Genomic DNA, 21,777 nt, shown 5'->3' with positions numbered 1-21,777 from the left:
ACATGATCAGCCTAAGATTTTTACATGTAGTTACTAAGCACAAGCGGTTGCCAGAAGGTGGGATTGGGTGCTTGGAGTGTCTTCAAACTTTGTCCATTTTTCGTTGTGAAAATATTATTAAATTCTATGTTTGTCTAATTTTCTTCAGCTGTCGTTGGGGTTATAATTCGGGGACTTCAATTTGTTCGGTGTTGTTGCTGACAATCTAGTTTGTTCAAATAAAGATGAAGAGTGTTTGCTGGAGATTGATATTCGTTCTCTGTGTGCTTCGCTCGTAGTTCCTGCTGGTGATGTACTCGGCTTTTCATTTGTTCATAATGGCTGCCAATCAGTTCAAAAGCTAAGTATCAATATTCAAGGACTATATGTAATGCAATCAGGGATAAAATTGAGAAAAAAAATGGTTGAAATTTGCCAAAAATGAAACAATTAAACTTGGGGGACCTTTAAATAAATGAAATTTTCCCTCACATCAAAATGTTGTCATTTTAAATAATAATAAAAAAAATTAAATGCAACGGAGTCATTCTGATGCCTCGCTTCACTACTATTTGATCGCTTTCCCTTGCTCCAAATCTTTTAAGCAAATCATGGCTGGGAAGGCACCGAAATCCTTTGACAGTGTGTCGTTAACGGTATTGATACTCCTAAATCTGGGTAATGTAAGCGACGTGTCGCTTGTTATTTTTTTTAAAAGCATTAAGAGTCAGTCGCCCTTTAAGAAGTTTTTTTTTTAAACAAGTCCCAGACATTAGAGGCCTGGAAGCTCCTGAGCCTTTCTAGTTCGAGAGATTGAGTTTTTTTTTAAAATTTTCTTTTATTATAATTGTATTTTTTTTGTTGCTTATTTAATTTTTAAATTTTATTATTTATTATTTAATTGATTATTAATTAGACAATGTAATTTATTTTCGTTTGATTTTTTTTTCAATTATTTTGATATTTTATTAATTCTTAATTTTATAGGTGAAACATTTGAGACATATTTTTTTCACGGCGAACACAAAAATAAAAAATACTCCCAAAATCTATTTTCAAATTACAAAATTTGCAAGTTCTGGTTGTGGGTGAAGAAGGATCAGAAGAGCTGCCCAAAGATGAGAGGTACGTAATCAGCCTTGGATATTTAGTCATAATTGCTGAGCAAAAGCGGTTGCCAGAAGGTGGGATTGGGTGCTTGAAATTTCTTCGAACTTTACTGATCTATGAGTGTGAAAATCTACAAAAGATGCTTTCTTCGTTGTTCCATTGTTTCAAAAGATTACTTCTTTTATGATGTCATTTGAATTCCGTATGGGATGATGTAAAATAAATTTTAAAAAATATATAAATATTATTTTAATATATTTTTAAATAAAAAAAACTTTTTTAAAAAATAATTTTGAATGTCAAATAACAGCTTGGAACATGCTGGCTTGCGTTAGGTGCCCGCGTTGATCTCAAAATGTTTCTTTTTAACTACATTGAATAATAAGCTCTCAAAACCGCCAATTTTCCAAACTATAAAAATATTTGTCAGTTGTCGATTCCATTTCATTTTTTTTTAATCAAACTCTCCGGCACCAAGTCCCCAAATGAGTTCGACCATGTACATTTACTTGTCTGAAAGCAAGGGGACCCTTCTCCACTTGGTCAAATATAGGCAGCCATGATTTTAACATATCCCGGATTTCCAATTGACATCAAATATAATGTATTTAATTTAATATATATTATTTTCCCTCTTCAACTTCGAATTTTAAGGATTAAGTAGATAACAAGTAGGGAGGAATCATAGCTTCTTGTTCAACTACTCAAAAACAATTAAGGATTAAATCGATCGCTAATATTATGAAGAAAAGATAAGAACGAGAACAACTTATTAAACAAGCAATGCATGGAGCCATCGTGCATTTTAATTAAGAAGACTCAACGACTTCTCCTCTCCACTCGGAAAGCGGAACTCCACTGATCTTATCTCAATCATTTTTTCCTACCAAACACTCCTCCCCTCACCCAAAAAGAAAATGGCTGAAGCTTTTGCATCCGAGATTGCAAAATCCCTTTTAGGGAAGTTAGGTTCTTTTGCTGTTCAAGAATTTCGTTTGGCATGGGGACTTGAAGATGACCTTGCACGTCTTGAAGAGAGATTGAAAGCCATCAACGCGGTGCTGTCCGATGCTGAGAAGCAACAATCAAAGAATGACAGGATTCGGCTCTGGCTCCATATGCTCAAACAAGTCTTGTATGATGCCGAGGACGTGCTGGACGAAATCGAGTGCGAAACTTTGCGAAGAGAGGTGGTGAAAACTACAGGGAGCACCAGCAGAAAGGTACGGCGCTTCTTTTCAAGCTCTAATAAGATTGCATTCCGTTTAAGAATGGGTCATAAGATAAAGAGCATCATAGAAAGACTAGCTGAGATTTCATCTCTTAAGTCTGACTTCAACCTCAGCGAGCAGGGTATTGATTGTAGTCATGTCTTGCATGAGGAAACAGGGATGAACCGACCCTTTGATAGCTTCTCCGGTCTTATCGGAAGAGATAAAGACAAAGAACGCATCATCAACCTTTTAGCAGAACCTTTTAAGGTTGGTGATGCACATCCCCTTGTCCTTCCGATAGTAGGAATGGGAGGCTTGGGGAAGACATCTCTTGCCAAATCGGTGTGTGATGCTGAAAATGTAAAATGTCATTTTGAACTGAAGATGGAGGCATGTGTTTCAGATGATTTTTCCTTGAAACATGTGATACAAAGGATTATTAAATCTGCAACTGGGGAAAGATGTGCGGATTTGGATGAGGGTGAACTTAATAAAAAACTTGAAGAAATTGTGAAGGGTAAGAAATACCTGCTTCTTTTGGATGATGTATGGAATGAAGATGCTCAAAAATGGTTGTTGTTGAAGCCTTCGTTATCAAAAGGTGCTGATGGAAGTAAGATTATAGTAACTACCCGTATTAAACGTGTTGCTGAGATTATGGGTACTGTTACTGCGTACTACCTAAGTCTTCTTGGTCAGGAGGCCTGTCTGTCGTTGTTTTACAAGTGTGCATTCAAGGAAGGGCAAATGGAGTTGTATCCAAATTTGGTTGGAATTGGGAAAGAAATAGTGGCAAAATGCAAGCAAGTTCCTCTGGCAGTGATTAACTTGGGGACTCAACTGTATGGTAAAACTGATGAAAAGGAGTGGGAATCGGTGAGAGACAGTGAGAAGTGGGAAGAAGAGGGAGATCGTATTTTACCTGCCTTGAAAATAAGTTATCAAAGACTGCCGACACACCTGAAAAGATGCTTTCTTTATTGCTCCGTTTTTCCAAAAGATTACCCATTCTATGATATCTCATTGGTGCATTTTTGGATGGCACAAGGGCTCATTCTCCCATCATCAAATCCAAATGAGAAACTGGAAGATGTTGGCTTGCGTTATGTGCGCGAGTTGATGTCAAGATGTTTCTTCCAAGATTATGAGGATTGGGATTATGTTGCTTTCTTTAAAATGCATGATTTAATGCATGATCTTGCATTATCATTGTCACAAAGTGAGTGTTCGATCATAGGCTCTCAAAACCATCAAATTTCCAAAACGACCCGTCATTTGTCAGTTCTTGACTCTGATTCATTTTTTCATAAAACTCTCCCCAAGTTTTCAAATGAGTTCCACCATGTGCGGTCAATAGTCTTTGTAGATAGTATAATGGGGCCTACATGCAAAGCAGATTTTAAGAAATGTTTGTCAGAATTTAAGCACTTGCGATGTTTGGAATTAATGGATGATTCTGAATTTGAGGTTTTCCCGGAGAGGATCGGGGCGTTGAAACATTTGAGATATCTCAAGTATAGGTCCAACGCAAACATGAAAAGACACCCAAAATCTCTTTTCAAATTACAAAATTTGCAAGCTCTGGTTACAGGTTTTGGATTAGAAGAGCTGCCCAAAGATGTGAGGTACATGATCAGCCTTAAATTTTTAAGTCTAGCTACTCAGCTGAAGCGGTTGCCAGAAAAAGGGATTGGGTGTTTGGAGTGTCTTCAAACTTTATTCATTGTTGGTTGTGAAAATCTAGAAAATTTGTGCGAAGATATGGAAGGTCTTAAAAGTCTTCGGAAATTGCTTATTAGTAGCTGTGAAAGCTTGATTTCTTTGCCACGAAGTATCAAATGCCTAACTACTCTTGAAGGATTTTTTATTAATAACTGTAAAAAGCTTGATTTAATGACAATAGAAGAAGAGAAAGAGAAAAAAATTCAACCTCTTTTTCTTTCCCTTCGTATTGTACTATTTGCCAGCTTACCAGCAACTCTTGCTTTACCAGAACAGTTTCTTCAAGGATCTGCAGAATCTTTACAAACACTTATCATCACAGACTGTCCAAACATTAGAGAAATGCCAGATTGCATCGACAATTTAAAGAAACTTCAAAATCTTGAGGTCATTGATTGTCCAAGTTTGAGCAAAAGGTGCCAAAAGGGAACAGGAGAAGATTGGCCCAAGATCGCACATATCCCTAAAATCAAGGTTGATGATGATGACAGTGGTGAAGAAACATCTGGTTAGGTACGAGTGATGAATATTTATATCTATCATAGTTAGTTTCACTTCTTTATCCATTCTTCAATTCCATTTTTTTCCTTTTAAATTCTTTTCAACGTTTATTTGACAAAAACCTCTTGTGTTTTGGAGGGGCAGGTTCAAGTGGAACTCCATCAAATTTAACCCGAGCAAAAGAACAAGACAAGGCATGTCGCATGATAAAATGCAAAGTTAACTAATTCATTCAGCAATTTAAATTTCTTTGAACTCAATACATCATTTTTAAATTCTATGTTTGTCTAATTTCTTCAGGTTTACTACTGTGAGGGTCCTGTCGGCTAAGATCTTCCAACAACAGTTTGTCACTTACGAAGATCAGCTTAAGGCTCGGAGTGTCTGCTTTGTGTAATTTCCTTGCCTAGCTGTGTGTGATGATTTGTCATTGATAAATTGATAAACATTTTGTTGTTCTGAATTATCTTATTTAAAATATTGTGTGTGATCATTTAAATAATTATGCTTAACATATAAATTCATCCTTCTAAACAAACTAAAAACTGGAGTTGGGAGGACAAGGAGCAAGCTATTTGTCTCTAATAATACAACAGTCATCAAGAAAAAGAAAATTGCTACCTAATTAAGTTCATGACTGACTTATATATTTAGCTTATTAATTTTGATTGAGTAGAGATCTAGTTTAATAATTTTTTTTGTTGTATAAATAGTTGTATAAACTTTTTAAATTCTATTTGAGATTTTTTTATGTATAAAAACTGGTAAAATTCTGCAAATACACTTTTTTTAAAAAAATAAAAATTTGTTGAGGGTCAAATAGCTAGAAAAGATATTCTTTCATCTCTTGTGTACTTCTGCTTCTTTCCCACCCTTCTCCAATATTAATGAATCCAAACAACACGCGTGAATCTATTCTTTATTTTTAATGGGCTCGAACATCTTGTTTAAGTCCAACACTGATCAGAAAATTTTTCTAGAACACCATATGGATCCCTCAGTATTTTTCATTAATTCTATACATATTATTTTAAATATAATACAACTCAAAATATTAAAATTATAAAGTTACACTTTAATCTTTTATCTTCATAAAAACACAAGATTTATATGCTATCAATATATCTTCAATCCTTTATTTGAGGTGAAGTGTTTGAACTTTGATCACTCAAACTCATTATTAATTTAATCACACATCAAATCTACAGTTATAGATGCTATAAACGATTAGCTAAATACTATTGAAAAACAAAGTTATCTATTTAGGAGTTTAACGAGAATATTATTATATAAATATAAATTTTTGTTCTCTAAGCTCACACTATAAAAATATAGACTTTTTTCCTACATAAATATACTATTAAATCTTGAATCTTCAAAAAACAATTTCGTGATTGCTTTTCATCAATAGCTGGTTGTATATTTTTATTTTATTTTTTTTTCTTATAAGATATAAATGCAAATTTCCTGATTGTTTTTCACCAATAGAAGGACTTTCTATTATATTTTTAAATCTAATTTTAAACCTAAATAAAATTAATTAGCATCATCACTATCATGATTGAAAACTCTTGAGAAAGTACATAAGATAGGATAGGTCATGATCATCTTTGATCAGATGCCTCTCAGAGTATGAGAGACACATCACTTGTTTTTCTACGAGGATTGTTTATGCTACTGTGCTTACTGCTTAGGAAGTTCTAAGTAAACGATAGATTCTTAAAAAGATTTGATGACCATCATACATTCGTTCCTTCAAATCACCACAAAGTAAAGGATAATTTTTTTTTCTTTGTTTTTTTCTCCCTGGCCATGCTCGAAGAAAATATTTTAGGCCTAGTTTAATTTAAAGTAAAATAAATTTTAAAAAATTAAAATATCTAAAACATACATATAAAATACAAAAATAAACAAGTTATTACTCCGCTGCGCAGCTGTAATGCACTCATAATAAGAAATTGATTTGTAGGCAATAATTGAAAAAAAAACAACTGTTTGGTCTTTGCAAAAGTTAGGAAGTGCACCGGCTAAGCTCCTTTAATGAAATAGGTGCATTTAGTAAAAGCACATAAATTCCACCAAAAAGAACTTTTAAAATTAAAATACATTTCAATCGTCAAAGATAAGGGTACATGCCAAAGACAATAATTCAAACACATATTCGATAATAGATGGTTATAAAATTAAATATTAATCTAAAAATAAATATTTATTTAAAACAATTATTTTAAAAAAACAAACAAAAATAAATAATGCAATCCATTTCTTAACCAATCCAATATTAAATCATAAAATTAAGAAGAAATAAATTAAAAGACCAAAAACAAAAACAAAATATCATATCGGTGAGTAAACTTGTCAAACCTATGAATCGGGTAAGCCGGGCTAGGATGTCAAACCTGTGAATTGAGTTATGGACTCCACGAGGATTATAAAAAAAATTATAATCTATTTTTTATTTAACTATACAAATAACAAAAATAAAGGATTATAAAATCAAACACAATCCCAATACTGAGATGTTTTTTAGATTACGATAATCTCATAAAAGGTAAAATGAAACCAATTAAGAAACTAAATTCCCAATTAATTTAGTATCTAAGGATGGAAAAAAAACTAATTTAAAAAAGTTAAACTTGCTAGACCCGCAATCAAGTCAATCAACCAAATTTGTGAATTGACCCACGGATTTTATAAAGTTTAATAATATAACTTTTTTCTGAAACTTTTTTTTTAACTATATGAGAAGAAAATAGACGATAAAAAAATTTAAGTTCAATTAAAAAAAGACACTACACTAAACTCGTAAATCAGGGCAACCAGGGTTACCCTAGCAAACCCGCAAACTATGCTAACCTTATAAAAAGGTAAAATAAAAAGAAACAAATTATGAAGCCAAATTCTTAAGCATCTCAATATTAAAAGATAAAATCGACAAAAATAAATTTGAAAAAACAATCATGACACAAATTCAAAAACATAAAGAAAAAAAGCAAAACACCGTAGGTTACTATTGTCATTTACAGTGCAATGCGTGTGGGTGAACAATGGTTTCCTCACACCCTTTAATTTTTGTTACTTTATAAAATTTAATAATATGATTTTTCTCTAAGACTATTTTTTAACCATACGAGAAAAAAATAGACTATAAAAAAGGTTAAATTCAATTAAAAAAAAGGCAACTCATCAAACTTGTAAACCAGACTAACCTAATTTACTTTAACAACCCCGCAAACCACATTAATCTCATATAAAAAAATAAAAAGAAGCAAATTACGAAGCTAAATTCTTTATAATGTTAATTTAAAAGATGAAATCAACAAAAATAGATTTGAAAAAAAAATCATAACAAAAATTTAAAAAAACACACACAAAAAAAAGTAAAACATTGTGGATTACTATTGTAATTCACAGTGCAATTGGGAGAACAGTGTTTTCCCTCATATCATTTAATTTTTGTTATTTCATAAAGTTTAATAACATAGTTTTTCTCTAGAACTATTTTTTTTACAATATGAGAAAAAATAGAATAAAAAAATCAAGTTCAATTAAAAACCCACCAAATATATAAACTGAGACAATCTTTGCTATTTCGATAAACCAACAAACCATGCTAACCTCATAGATAGAAAAAATAAAATGAAAAAAAAATTTTTGACCAGGCTTTTTTTCATATGTAGGCTTCCAAAAGTTTTTTTTTTTCAAACAAAGTTAATGGGTTTTGAATTAAATCAAGTCAAATTACTCTTATTTTTTTTTTAATCTCGACCTGTCCAGGCTCCTAATTAGTTAAATTTCAGGATGACTTGTCAAGCGAGTTCATATTTTAAAACTATACTTTTAAGTTTTAACATATGATATCAAACCCGTGTTTCTTTGGCTCTTCCTCCACCATAACAGCCTTCATACTATCCTGCTCAACAAGTCTCCAAGCAGCTTGCTCAAAAGCCAATCCAGCCATGTTGGCGGCTTATTCACACAAGCGGATACCCTCTATCAGTACACTCCTAATCACCTCCGTATCCTCCGGAATCACACCCAACAATGCCAACCCCAGCATTTCCTTGCACATCCAGCACCGACATCATATCTGCATCGCGCTAGCTAGTAATGTTAGGAGTTGTTACCAGAACAGCCACCTTTGCCTAATGAGTCCTACATTGGAAGTTGTGGTGATTTTTCCAACACCACCTTTTCCGGATGTTATAACGAAAACTCTTGGGGCTTCGCCGGCTAGTTCAGGCTTTCTGTTCCTTTGTAGGACTGATTGGATTGAGGGCTAGTTCAGGCTTTCTGTTCCATTGCAGGACTGATTGGATTGAGGGGTTTGAGTGAGGTTTGAAGGGCTTTGTTAGCGTTTGGGTTTTGGGTTTGAATGGGGTTAGGGAATGGAGGAAAGAAAGGCTTTGTGGTTGTGGGTAAGGGTTTTAGTGTCAGCATTGTTTGCTAAGTGTATGTGTTTTTGTCTCTGAGCAAGTGAGAATAAGAGAGGACGGTTGGTTTTGGAGTTGAGACTTGAGATTGATCTAAAAAAAAAGTAAAATTAAATTTTAATTTTTTAAAATATAAAAACAAACGGTGTCCTATCCAATTAGGAAACAAAGGAGCAAGTAGATTCAGCCTTTTGGGGTTAATTTAGTTTCACATCCTTGAACTTTTATGTTTTTTCTAATGCGTCACTCTGTAGAATAATTGTTTTAATATAACCCTCCTCCTAAACCTATACCCTTTGATACTTAATCGGGCCCTTCTGTCCAATTTTAGGCATTTAATGTACATTATTAGGTGAGAGAAATAGTCATGTTAACTTTTAACCATGTAAAACCGGAACCAAGATAGGAATAAAAAGAGTCAATTCAATTTTTTTAAACATCAAAACAATATAGTTTTGATTAAAAACTTTTTTTTTTCAAAACAAAATTACTTAGTTGAGAGCTAATTTTAATTAGGTTTTACATTATGTCAATCAAATAGCAAGTCAATGTGAGTTTTCGACTAGATCAAGTTGAGTTATTCTAATTTTTTTTTAATCCTAACTAGTTTAGGCTTCTAATCAATTAAGTTTCTAGTTATCTTGTCGACCGCGTCTAGGTTTTAGAACTATGCTCTTAACATATGATATTGAATACAAGTAATTGATTGAGTTATGGAAGTTAGGATTGAGGAGGGTTTCATTATGAAAATTAATTGATGGAGGGTCATATAAAAAGAACAGAAAGAAGGGAAACACAAGCTAATTAATTTGAGATTGGGAAATTGTACAAGTTGTGGGATTTTTTTTGGTTAAGTAGATGATGAGTTCCATGTGTGAAGCTTAAGCACAGTTATTTTGGGTCTATCTGGGTGGTGTGTAGGTGAACTTTATTCCTCAAGTCTCCACAGCTCGAGAGCAAGAATAATGCCAAACTTGTGTAGCATTTGATTTCAAGTGTTTATTGCTTGTTTTTACAACTTCATAATGTTCATAGTGCTAAGGCTTGAGCTCAATTGTTCATTGGAAGTTAAGCCCAATATAAAGGTAAGGCCATGAGTTAAAGAGTCGATATCGAGTTTGCTCAATTTTGTATTAAAAAAATTATCTTAATTTATTTTTTAAAATTAAACTAGAGAGCAAAATTAGACTGTTCAAATCAATTTTACTTTTATTGAAATTGTATAATTTCAAATAGGTCCAACATAAAGTTTGACTCTTTAAAATTTTGTATGTTAGAAAACAAATGGGTTGTTTTGTTCAATTTGAATATATATATATAGTCTTATCTTTTTTTAGTTTGTTTATTAATTTTTGGTTTTTTATTTTCAAAATCTAAAAATGAACAAAATTATTTTTAAATTAGTTTTCTTGGTTGGAATTCTCTGATTGATTATCTCAGTTAATTTTAGATTAATTTTTATGAATGTTCTAAATAATTTGATTATATTTCTCACCCTCACATTGAATTAATAATGCAATAATAACAACCATCTAGGTGGTAGTTCAGTGGTAAGAGCTTGGAACCAAGAGGTTTGCTCCTTCTGTGATCTCAGGTTCGAGCCCTGTGGTTGCTCATATGATGACATTAGTGCAATTAGGAGAACAATGGTTTCTCTTGTATCCTTTAATTTTTGTTATTTCATAAAGTTTAATGAAAACTATTTTTTTAACAATATAAAAAATATATAATAAAAAAATCAAGTTCGATTAAAAACCCACCAAATCTATAAACTGAGATAACATGTGTTGTCTCGATAAACCCGCAAACTATACTAACCTCATGATAGAAAAAATAAAAGGAAAAAAAATTATAAAATTAAATTTTCAACCATCTCAATATTAAAAAATAAAATCAACAAAAATATTTTAAAAAAAAACAAAAAATATGAAAAAAAAACCATATATATAAAAAAACCAACGTAAAAAAACATTGTAACAGTACAATACTTTTCCCATGTCCTTTAGGTTTTCTTTGTAATAATGGGTGACTCTGTACATTTACTTGTATAAAAGCAAAGGGACCCTCGCAGGTCCATGTGTTTCATGTTTGAAAGTAAGTTACCAAAGACTGCCGACACCCTTGAAAAGATGCTTTCTTTATTGTTACATTTTTTCAAGAGATTATCAGTTATAGGATGTTAAAAATATTTTTTATAAAATAAAAAAATATATCATTTTAATTTACTTTGAACTAAAAAAGATATTTTAAAAAATAATTACTCCTCTTCTCCTAGTTCATACAATTTTGGATGGCACATGCATTCAATCATCGAATCCAAATGATAACTTGGAAGATGCTGGCATGTGTTATATGCGCGAGTTGATCTCAAGATGTTTCTTCCAAGATTATGATGATTTACCTTTTTTTCTCAAGCTTTAAAATGCGCGATCTTGCATTATCATTGGCTCAAAATAAGTGTTCTTGACTCCATTTCATTTTTTCATCAAACTAATCCAAAGTCCCCAAATGAGTTCGAGCATGTGTGGTCAATATTCCATGGGAGAAGCTACAACACAATTGCACTACTTGTAAATTTATTCCTTTTGACTTTTCATCCCTTAATTTTATGATCAAGAAGACTCAATGACTTCTCCTCTCCACTCAGAAAGCGGAACTCCACTCTTATCTCAATCATTTCTTCCTATCAAACACTTCTCCCCTCACTCATAAAGAAAATGGCAGATGCTTTTACAGCCGAGATTGCAAAATCCCTTCTAGGGAAATTAGGCTCCTTTTCTGTTCAAGAATTTTGTTTGGCATGGGGACTTGAAGCTGACGTTGCTCGTCTTGAAAAGAGATTGTCAGCCATCACCGCAGTGCTGTCCGATGCTGAGCAGAAACAATCAAAGAATGACAAGATTCGGTTCTGGCTCAACGATCTCAGAGAAGTCTTGTATGATGCCGAGGACGTGCTGGACGAAATCGAGTGCGAAACTTTGCGAAGGCAGTTGGTGAAAACAACAGGGAGCACCAGCAGAAAGGTACGGCGCTTCTTTTCAAGCTCTAATAAGATTGCATTCCGTTTAAGAATGGGTCATAAGATAAAGAGCATCATAGAAAGACTAACTGAGATTTCATCTCTTGAGTCTGAGTTCCACCTCAGCGAGGAGGCTATTGATCGTAGCCATGTCTTGCATGAGGAAACAGAGATGAACCGATCCTTTGAGAGCTTTTCCGGTCTTATCGGAAGAGATGAAGACAAAGAACGCATCATCAACCTTTTAGTAGCACCTTTTAAGGTTGTTGATGCACATCCCCTTGTCCTTCCGATTGTAGGAATGGGAGGCTTGGGGAAGACATCTCTTGCCAAATCGGTGTGTGATGCTGAAAATGTAAAAAGTCATTTTGAACTGAAGATGGGGGCATGTGTTTCAGATGATTTTTCCTTGAAACAAGTGATACAAAAAATTATTAAATCTGCAACTGGGGAAAGATGTGCGGATTTGAATGAGGGTGAGCTTAATAAAAAACTTGAAGATATTATGAAGGGTAAGAAATACCTGCTTCTTTTGGATGATGTATGGAATGAAGATGCTCAAAAATGGTTGTTGTTGAAGCCTTTGTTATCAAAAGGTGCTGATGGAAGTAAGATTATAGTGACTACCCGTAGTCAACGTGTTGCTGAGATTATGGGTACTGTTGCTGCGTACAACCTAAGTCTTCTCGGTCAAGAGGACTGTCTGTCGTTGTTTTACAAGTGTGCATTCAAGGAAGGGAAAATGGAGTTGAATCCAAATTTGGTTGGAATTCGGAAAGAAATAGTGGAGAAATGCAAGCAAGTTTCTCTGGCAGTGATTAATTAACTTGGGGACTCAACTGTATGGTAGGACTGATGAAAAAGAGTGGGAATCGGTGAGAGATAGTGAGAAGTGGGAAGAAGAGGGAGATGGCATTTTACCTGCCTTGAAAATAAGTTATCAAAGACTGCCGACACACCTGAAAAGATGCTTTCTTTATTGCTCCGTTTTCCCAAAAGATTACCCATTCTTTGATATCTCATTGGTGCATTTTTGGATGGCACAGGGCTCATTCTCCCATCATCAAATCCAAATGAGAAATTGGAAGATGTTGGCTTGCGTTATGTGCGCCAGTTGATCTCAAGATGTTTCTTCCAAGATTATGAGGATATGATTGTTGGAGCTAACTTTAAGATGCATGATTTAATGCATGATCTTGCATCATCATTGGCTCAAAATGAGTTTTCAATCATAAGCTCTTAAAACCATTAAATTTCCAAAACGACCCGTCATTTGTCAGTTCTTGTCTCTGATTTATTTTTTCATAAAACTCTTCCCAACTTCCATCAAGTGCGGTCAATAATTTAAATTTATTTGAACTTAAAACATCATTATTAAATTTTATATTTGTCTAATTTTATCTTTAGGTTTAATGTGAGGATCCTTCGGCTAAGATCTTTTACAACAGTTTATCACTTACGAAAATCAGCTTAATGCTCGGAGTGTCTGCTGTGTGTGATGATTTGTCATTGATAAATTGATAAACATTTGGTTTTTTTAAATTATTGGCTTGCCTCTTTATCTTATTTAAAATATTGTGTGTGATGATTTAAATAATTATGCTTAACAAATAAAATATTGCGTGTCATATAATTCTACTTGTTTTGTCCATGGCCCAAACACTACTAGGCTCATGTCTTATTTAAAGTTTATAATTTTTTTTATTTTTTTGGGTTGCGGTATAACTTATTTTTTATTAAATTTTAATTTTTTTAAAATTTTAATATATTTATGCAAAAATATCTAACACACTCCAAAACCATTCCTTAATCCCATTTTTACAAACACTACTGGGCTAATGACTTATTAAAAGTTTATAATTTTTTAGATTTTTTTCTTTTTCTGTTAAACCCATTTTTCATCCATTTTAAAAATTTCTCCAGTACACACCTTCCTTCGCTATTCTTGCGCAATCTCCACCGTCGGTAAAAACCTCCCCTCTCTCTTTCTCTAAGCTAATTACTTAACCATGTTTTAATCATTTTCACTTTTGCTGACAGATTGCATGAACCGTCGCGGATTAAAAATTCTCTCTCAGAACCCATCAGTAAACTCTGATTCTAACTATCAGAAATCACTCGAAGTAAATGAAGTTACTTTTATTATTATTATTTTTAATTTATGTGTTAATTTGTGATTTAGTGAATAAGTTAAAGTTTTGATTTTGAGTGAATTTAATTAATTAAATCGGCAAAGAGGGTATTGAAATCATGTAGAAAATGAAGGATTTTATGTGAAAGCTAGGCAATTTTTTTTTATTTGCTTGTGCACGTTTGTGTATTTTCAATTTTGAAGAATTTATGTCTGTTTCGTAGGCTAATTTTTTGGATTAGGTATAATGTAGGCAGTTCCTAGTAGTTTCAACGATGTAAAATAAGTTCTTGAAATTAAGCAATTTGGGTTGATGTTTAACGGAGATTTGTGTTTCGGTTCTGTATTTTCTTTGTTTTTCTTTTCTTAGATGTTGAAGGTGAAAATGTTTTGTTGAATTATGGAATTTTTTTTTATGTAAATGACAGCTGCTTCGTCAATTGCCCAGCTGATGTTTAACGGGCATCTTGCAATGTTGAGAGATTGTCAAGCAGTAGCAGTCAAGGTTGGTTGGTGCGGTGTCAGTCTAAGTTAGTCAACTTATTATTATGGGCTGGGTTTTGTTATAGCAACAAGATGATATTTGTGAATAAATTAGGAAGTTTAAGAGTGTTTTGAACTGTTGATGATGCAATGCATTTAGGCTATCGATCCTTTCATAACTTGTTTCAAATTTTATGTATCTATGTTGTTGAATCTTTGCTTACCTTCCAATATTATAGCTGCATGTGACTGAATGCCGGGATTCTTCCTCTATCTTTCCTGTATCTGTTTTTATTTCGCTTCGGAAAAGTAAACTTTTTGCCATACAGTTTTATATTAGATATGATATTTCAGTGATTTGATTCTTTCAATAAAGTCGACGATTGCATTAGGAGAATCTCTGTGATATTCTCTGATGAATGTGAAACATCCCCTTTCCATACCTTCTTTATATATGTTAGAAAATTTTCTAGTTTTTAGAAACTTCATGGATGCTTGTGCTAGATGACTTGATATATTTCTGTTTCTTATATTTCTATGTACATATTATTAAAATAATTCTCAAATTAATCTCCCATTGAAGTTAACCTAACTCTAATTACATCTTCATTCTTCGGACAATTAACGGAACTTATCCTTGCAAACCAAGAGAGAAGGGAGGACTCAAGTTTGATGGATTCATAATGCCAAAGTAAACTTAGAACTCAACATTTTGTCATAAAAATAGGGTTTTAGATCTCTGTTATATTTATCTACTCTACCTGAGGCAAGCAACACTCTTGCAAATCGCTCTCCTCCTTGAACCTATTGAACTCAGTTCTTTGAAAGCTTATGCAGACAATTGCTTCCTCCAGTAACCTTTTCTCATTTTTTTCTGATTTGTCATTCTTAAATCAAATGTTCTTCTTGAAATTTTCAGTCATTGAGTTAGCCTTGTCTATAATGCAAAACTAAACATGCATGCTGTTTTTGCTACTGAGAGTTTAAAAACATAATTAAATCTGTATCTAATCAGGTTGTGATTGAATGCCAACTGAAGTTTGATTTTGTCCATGATTTTATTCCTCTCCCCGACACAATTAAAATGATAGGGTTAGGGTTAGGGTGCAGCTATGCACAAAGCATCAATCCTCGTTTCGTTTCAACTTTCCATTATATTTTCTAATTTGCTCAAAATCAATCATACTCCTCAAATGGTTCCTCCCATCTGCACATTTCATTTCTATGACCATATATGATACATTCATTCCCTCAATCTTTTCTTCGTGTTTTCACAATAACCAAAAATTAATTAACAATACATCATCACTATATGATCTTCAGAAGGACATGATCATCTCAGATTCTGAGAGAGAGATCACTTGCTTTTCTACAAAGGTTGTTTATGCTATTGTGCTTACTGCTTAGGAAGTTCCAAGTAAGGGATAGATTCTCAGGAAGATTGTTTCCAAAGTAAGAGACAAATGAAAGAATAAGGGAATGTCATGAACAAAAATTGCAGGCGTTTGTTTCGCCTTTACATGCATACTCATAGCTAGAAATCAAGAGGTTAATTTGCCATTCTGCAAACATAACTTCACTTGCATCTTAATCATTTTTCCTATCAACCAATTCTCCTCTCTCCACTCAAAAAGAAAATGTCAGGAGCTTTAGCATCCAGCATTGCACAATCCCTTCTAGGGAAGCTAGGCTCATTTGCTGGTCAAGAATTTTGTTTGGCATGGGGACTTGAAGCTGACATTGCTCGTCTTGAAAAGAGATTGTCAGCCATCACCGCAGTGCTGTCCGATGCTGAGCAGAAACAATCAAAGAATGACAAGATTCGGTTCTGGCTCAACGATCTCAGAGAAGTCTTGTATGATGCCGAGGACGTGCTGGATGAAATCGAGTGCGAAACTTTGCGAAGGCAGGTGGTGAAAACAACAGGGAGCACCAGCAGAAAGGTACGGCGCTTCTTTTCAAGCTCTAATAAGATTGCATTCCGTTTAAGAATGGGTCATAAGATAAAGAGCATCACAGAAAGACTAGCTACGATTTCAGCTCTTAAGTCTGAGTTCAACCTCAGCGAGCAGCCTATTGATTGTGGTCATGTTTTGCAAGAGGAAACAGAGATGAACCGATCCTTTGAGAGCTTTTCCGGTCTTATCGGAAGAGATGAAGACAAAGAATGCCTCATTAACCTTTTAGCAGAACCTTTTAAGGTAGGTGATGCACATCCTTATGTCCTTCCGATAGTAGGAATGGGAGGCTTGGGGAAGACATCTCTTGCCAAATCGGTGTATGATGCTGAAAATGTAAAAAGTCATTTTGATCTGAAGATGGAGGTGTGTGTTTCAGATGATTTTTCCTTGAAACAAGTGATACAAAAGATTATTAAATCTGCAACTGGGGAAGGATGTGTGGATTCGGATGAGCGTGAACTTAAAAAAAAACTTGGAGCGATTCTGAATGGTAGGAAATACTTGCTTCTTTTGGATGATGTTTGGAATGAAGATGCTCAAAAATGGATGTTGTTGAAGCCTTTGTTATCGAAAGGTGCTGCTGGAAGCAAGATTATAGTAACTACCCGTAGTCAACGTGTTGCTGAGATTATGGGTACTGTTACTGCATACAACCCAAGTCTTCTAGGTCAAGAGGACTGTCTGTCGTTGTTTTGCAAGTGTGCATTCAAGGAAGGGGAAAAGGAGTTGTATCCAAATTTGGTTGGAATTGGGAAAGAAATATTGGCAAAATGCAAGCAAGTTCCTTTGGCAGTGATTAACTTGGGGACTCAACTGTATGGTAAAACTGATGAAACAGAGTGGAAATCGGTGAGAGATAGTGGGAAGTGGGAAGAAGAGGGAGATGGCATTTTACCTGCCTTGAAAATAAGCTATCAAAGACTGCCGACTCCCTTGAAAAGATGCTTTCTTTATTGTTCGGTTTTTCCAAAAGATCACCCGTTCCTAGATATCTTATTGGTGCAATTTTGGATGGCACATGGGCTCATTCTTCAATCATCAAATCCAAATGAGAACTTGGAAGATGTTGGCTTGCGTTATGTGCGCGAGTTGATCTCAAGATGTTTCTTCCAAGATTATGAGGATAAGATGTTTGGAGCTACCTTTAAGATGCATGATTTAATGCATGATCTTGCATCATCATTGGCTCAAAATGAGTTTTCAATCATAAGCTCTCAAAACCACCAAATTTCCAAAACGACCCGTCATTTATCAGTTCTTGACTCTGATTCATTTTTTCATAAAACTCTCCCCAAGTTTCCAAACAACTTCCATCAAGTGCGGTCACTAGTCTTTGCAGATAGTATAGTGGGGCCTACATGCAAAACAGACTTTGAGAAATGTTTGTTAGAATTTAAGCATTTGCGGTCTTTGGAATTAATGGATGATTTTGAATTTGAGACTTTTCCGGAGAGGATTGGCGCCTTGAAACATTTGAGATATCTCGGTTTTGGCTGGAACACAGAAATGGAAAGACTCCCAAAATCTCTTTTCAAATTACAAAATTTGCAAGCTCTGGTTACACCAGGTGAAGGATTAGAAGAGCTGCCCAAAGATGTAAGGTACTTGATCAGCCTTAGGTTTTTACTTCTAGTTACTAAGCAGAAGCGGTTGCCAGAAGGTGGGATTGGGTGCTTGAAATTTCTTCGAACTTTACTCATTGTTCGGTGTGAAAATCTTGAAAATTTGTGCGAAGATATGCAAGGTCTTAGAAGTCTTCGGAAATTGGTTATTTATGAATGTAATAGCTTGATTTCTCTGCCACTAAGCATAAAATGCCTAACTACTCTAGAAGAATTTTGTATTAATGGCTGTGAAAAGCTTGATTTGATGACAATAGAAGAAAAGGAGGAAAAAGTTCAACCTCTTTCTCTTTCTCTTCGTATTGTAATATTTGAAGAGTTACCAACAACTTTTGCTTTACCAGAACAACTTCTTCAAGGATCTGCAGAATCCTTACAAACATTCATCATCATAGAGTGTTCAAACATTAGAGAAATGCCAGATTGCATCGGCAATTTAAAGAAACTTCAAAATCTTGAGATCAGTGATTGTCCAAGTTTGAGCAAAAGGTGCCGAAGGGGAACAGGAGAAGATTGGCCCAAGATCAAACATATCCCTAAAATCGAGGTTGACAGTGATGACAGTGATGAGGAGAATACAGGTAGCAGCAGCAAACCATATTTAAATCTATCATATTTAGTTTTACATTTTTATCCATTCTTCAAATATTCCTTTTTTCGTTTAAATTATTTTCCCTGAAAACAATATTAGCTTTGAAAAAAAAAAACTGACAAAACCTCTTGTGTTTTGGAGAGGCAGGTTCAAGTGGAACTCCATCAGCAAGAGAAGAAGACAAGGTATGTCATGATAAAATGCAAAAAGTTGACTAATTCATTCAGCAATTTAAATTTCTTTGAACTTAATACATCATTTTTAAATTCTATGTTTGTCTAATTTTTTTCAGCTTTCATTGGGGTTTCTGCTGACGGTTATAATACGGGGACTTCAATTTTTTCGGTGTTGTTGCTGACAATCTAGTTTGTTCAAATAAAGATGAAGAGTGTTTAATTTGCTGGAGATTAATATTCGTTCTCTGTGTGCTTTGCTCGTAGTTCCTGCTGGTGATGTACTTGGCTTTTCATTTGTTCATAATGGTTGCCAATCAGTTCATTTGCTGGTCATGGAATTTGCTCCCTCGTTGTTGAACTTAATACATCGTTGCTGGTGATGTGAGGGTCCTGTCGGCCAAGATCTTCTATGACAGTTAGTCTCTTGGTTATTGGAGGATGTGATAGCTTGATTTCTTTGCCACGAAGCATAAAATACCTAACTACTTTGGAAGAATTTTATATTATTGATTGTGAAAAGCTTGATTTGATGATAATAAAAGAAAAAAATCAACCTCCTTCCCTTCCTCTTCGTATTGTAATATTTAGAAACTTACTAGCCACTCTTGCCATACCAGAACAGCTTCTTCGAGGATCTACAGAATCCTTACAAACATTTATCATTACGGACTGTCCAAACATTGAAAAAATGCCAGAGTGCATCGGCAATTTAAAGAAACTTCAAAAACTTGAGATCACTCGTTGTCCAAGGTTGAGCAAAAGGTGCCAAGAGGGAAAAGGAGAAGATTGGCATAAGATCAAACATATCTCTAAAATCGTGTTAAAGGAAAGATGATTATACGATGTAATTGAGAGTGATCATAGCTTCTATAATTGTCAATCCTTTTATTCTGTGTAATTATAGTATGTAACCGTTATTAGCTTAGCTGTAGGATCTGCTGTTAATATCAGCTTGTTTATAGGAATTGCTTTCCTATAATAGCATGTAGGTTCTGTATAAATCCTCACCTTGTATACTGTTACAACACATCAATGAAATATACATATTCTCAATTTATTATGGTATCAGAGCACCGATCTTGGTGACTCCTCCACCCTTCCGCAACCATATACACCATAGATATTTCACAAACACCATGACAGAACAGAGCAATAACACCAAACCAGATGGGAATCCCGTGGAAATCACAGACCCATATGCCATACACAGTTCAGATCATACTGGACTCATCCTGGCAACCAAACCACTTGATGGAGATAACTATGGGCAATGGAGCCGTGCCATGTACATGGGTCTCAGCGCAAGAAACAAGATTGGATTCATTGATGGGACCATTAAAGCACCACCAATACAGGATCCGAAATATGCAGGCTGGAAAAGATGCAACGATATGGTGACACTGTGGATCATAAACTCAGTTCACTCAGACATTGCGAGCAGCATTATGTACACTGAATCTGCTGATGCAGTTTGGAACGACCTCAAGGAGAGATTCTCACAAAGCAGCGACTCAAGGATCTACCAGATTCGACAAGAGATTGTTGAAAATCGTCAAGGGCAGCTCTCGGTGTCTTCTTATTATACCAAGATGAAAGCCTTGTGGGACGAATTAGCATCATACCATGACCCACTCATCTGCACTTGCGCAGGTTTAAAGGGACTGGCTGAAAGAGATGAAAAGGAAAGAGTCATGCAGTTCTTGATGGGATTAAATGAATCCTACTCAGCAATACGAGGCTCGATTCTGATGATGAGCCCACTCCCTGATACACGGCGAGTCCATGGTCTCATTCTTCAACATGAGAGGCAGATGGACGTTGCCAACCGTCGAGACATGGGAACGACACCACATGCAATGCAGGTACAACGAAATCCAATGCCACCATCATTCAACAGGAAGCCCTTCTACACACCATCACGAAAACCACTTAAATGTACCCACTGTGACGGAGAGGGACACTTAGTGGACCGATGCTACTATATTATTGGGTTCCCAGAAGGGCACAAATGGCATGGCAAACACGTGAAACCCAAGAATAAGAGATTCACAATCAACAATGTCAAGGCTAGCAGTTCTGCTGCAACCGAGAAACCTCACATTTCTGAAGGTCCCATGTTCACTACAGAGGAGTATAATCAAATCATTGCTATGCTACGTAATGGTAATACACAATCAATTGAAAATGCAACAGGTATTTTTTCGCCCACATGCAATATAGCACAAACAAGCCCGCATTCAACTCTATACTGGATAGTTGACAGCGGAGCAACCGACCACATATCACACTCTCCACCAACACATAACATCCTTGATGTTCAGTGTGACTCTGTTGGTTTGCCCGATGGGGGGCAAGCAAAAATAAAGAATATTGGCTCTATAAAATTATCACATGAACTATCCCTTGATAAAGTTCTTTATGTACCAAAGTTTCGTGTCAATTTATTATCCGTTAGCAAATTGACAAGAGCTTTGCGATGTATAGTGATATTTTATCCGAATTTTTGTATTGTGCAGGACATGGATACGAGGAGGACGATTGGCCTGGGCAAGCATTTTGATGGGCTCTACTATCTCACCCCAAAACATAATCCTCACCTCGCTAATCATATCCACCGTACCTCTAGTCTTTGGCATCAGCGTCTTGGACACCCATCAGCCGCACCTTTACTTTCATTAGCCAAACATAATGTTGAAATAATGTTTGATTCAAAACACGTTTGTGAAGTTTGCCCTTTGGCAAAACAAACTCGTTTACCCTTTTCTCATAGTGAAATCAAATCTTCTGCACCATTCGATTTAATTCATTGTGATATATGGGGCCCCCATAGAAAT

At 34.8% G+C, this 21,777-nt stretch overlaps 4 protein-coding genes across 5 annotated transcripts in view; all 4 read left to right on the top strand.

Annotated features, from left to right (window-relative positions):
- LOC18106500 (putative disease resistance protein RGA3) overlaps window positions 1-5,028 on the top strand; it is a 15,792-nt gene extending 10,764 nt beyond the window's left edge. Inside the window, exons 2-3 of one of the 2 annotated variants that reach the window (XR_008057816.1) lie at window positions 4,671-4,720; window positions 4,827-5,028. The gene's annotated coding sequence lies outside the window, so the exon portion shown is untranslated. Of the gene's footprint in view, window positions 1-148; window positions 341-4,670; window positions 4,721-4,826 lie in introns of those variants that run through there. The other variant, XM_052448750.1, reaches the window with a different exon arrangement.
- On the top strand, window positions 1,785-18,265 carry LOC18106507 (putative disease resistance protein RGA3). Its single transcript, XM_052448345.1, has 4 exons — window positions 1,785-2,312; window positions 11,983-12,667; window positions 17,221-18,172; window positions 18,214-18,265. Exons 1-4 carry the CDS (start codon window positions 2,007-2,009, stop codon window positions 18,263-18,265), a joined length of 1,995 nt encoding a protein of 664 aa, XP_052304305.1. The 5' UTR covers window positions 1,785-2,006.
- Window positions 11,323-21,777, top strand: part of LOC18106509 (disease resistance protein RGA2) — a 27,855-nt gene continuing 17,400 nt past the window's right edge. Inside the window, exon 1 of the mRNA XM_052448749.1 lies at window positions 11,323-11,652. The gene's annotated coding sequence lies outside the window, so the exon portion shown is untranslated. The remainder of the gene's footprint in view (window positions 11,653-21,777) is intronic.
- LOC112325631 (disease resistance protein RGA2) lies at window positions 18,220-19,503 on the top strand. The gene is made up of 3 exons (XM_024592453.2): window positions 18,220-18,756; window positions 18,915-18,952; window positions 19,060-19,503. Exons 1-3 carry the CDS (start codon window positions 18,291-18,293, stop codon window positions 19,123-19,125), a joined length of 570 nt encoding a protein of 189 aa, XP_024448221.2. The 5' UTR covers window positions 18,220-18,290; the 3' UTR covers window positions 19,126-19,503.

The sequence above is a fragment of the Populus trichocarpa genome, chromosome 17 (assembly GCF_000002775.5).
Source record: "Populus trichocarpa isolate Nisqually-1 chromosome 17, P.trichocarpa_v4.1, whole genome shotgun sequence".
Classification (NCBI taxonomy): Eukaryota; Viridiplantae; Streptophyta; class Magnoliopsida; order Malpighiales; family Salicaceae; genus Populus; species Populus trichocarpa.
The sequence above is the reverse complement of the archived record's forward strand: the minus strand, read 5'-3'. Positions and strand labels throughout refer to the sequence as shown.

Coding starts and splice junctions, on each gene's coding strand:
- LOC18106507 (XM_052448345.1), top strand. CDS start 2,007: ATGGCTGAAGCTTTTGCATCCGAGATTGCAAAATCCCTTTTAGGGAAG. Junction 2,313..11,982: donor CAGGGAGCACCAGCAGAAAG/GTACGGCGCTTC, acceptor ACCAGCAGAAAG/GTACGGCGCTTCTTTTCAAG. Junction 12,668..17,220: donor GTACAACCTAAGTCTTCTCG/GTCAAGAGGACT, acceptor CAAGTCTTCTAG/GTCAAGAGGACTGTCTGTCG.
- LOC112325631 (XM_024592453.2), top strand. CDS start 18,291: ATGCAAGGTCTTAGAAGTCTTCGGAAATTGGTTATTTATGAATGTAAT. Junction 18,757..18,914: donor CAGTGATGAGGAGAATACAG/GTAGCAGCAGCA, acceptor TTGGAGAGGCAG/GTTCAAGTGGAACTCCATCA. Junction 18,953..19,059: donor CAGCAAGAGAAGAAGACAAG/GTATGTCATGAT, acceptor AATTTTTTTCAG/CTTTCATTGGGGTTTCTGCT.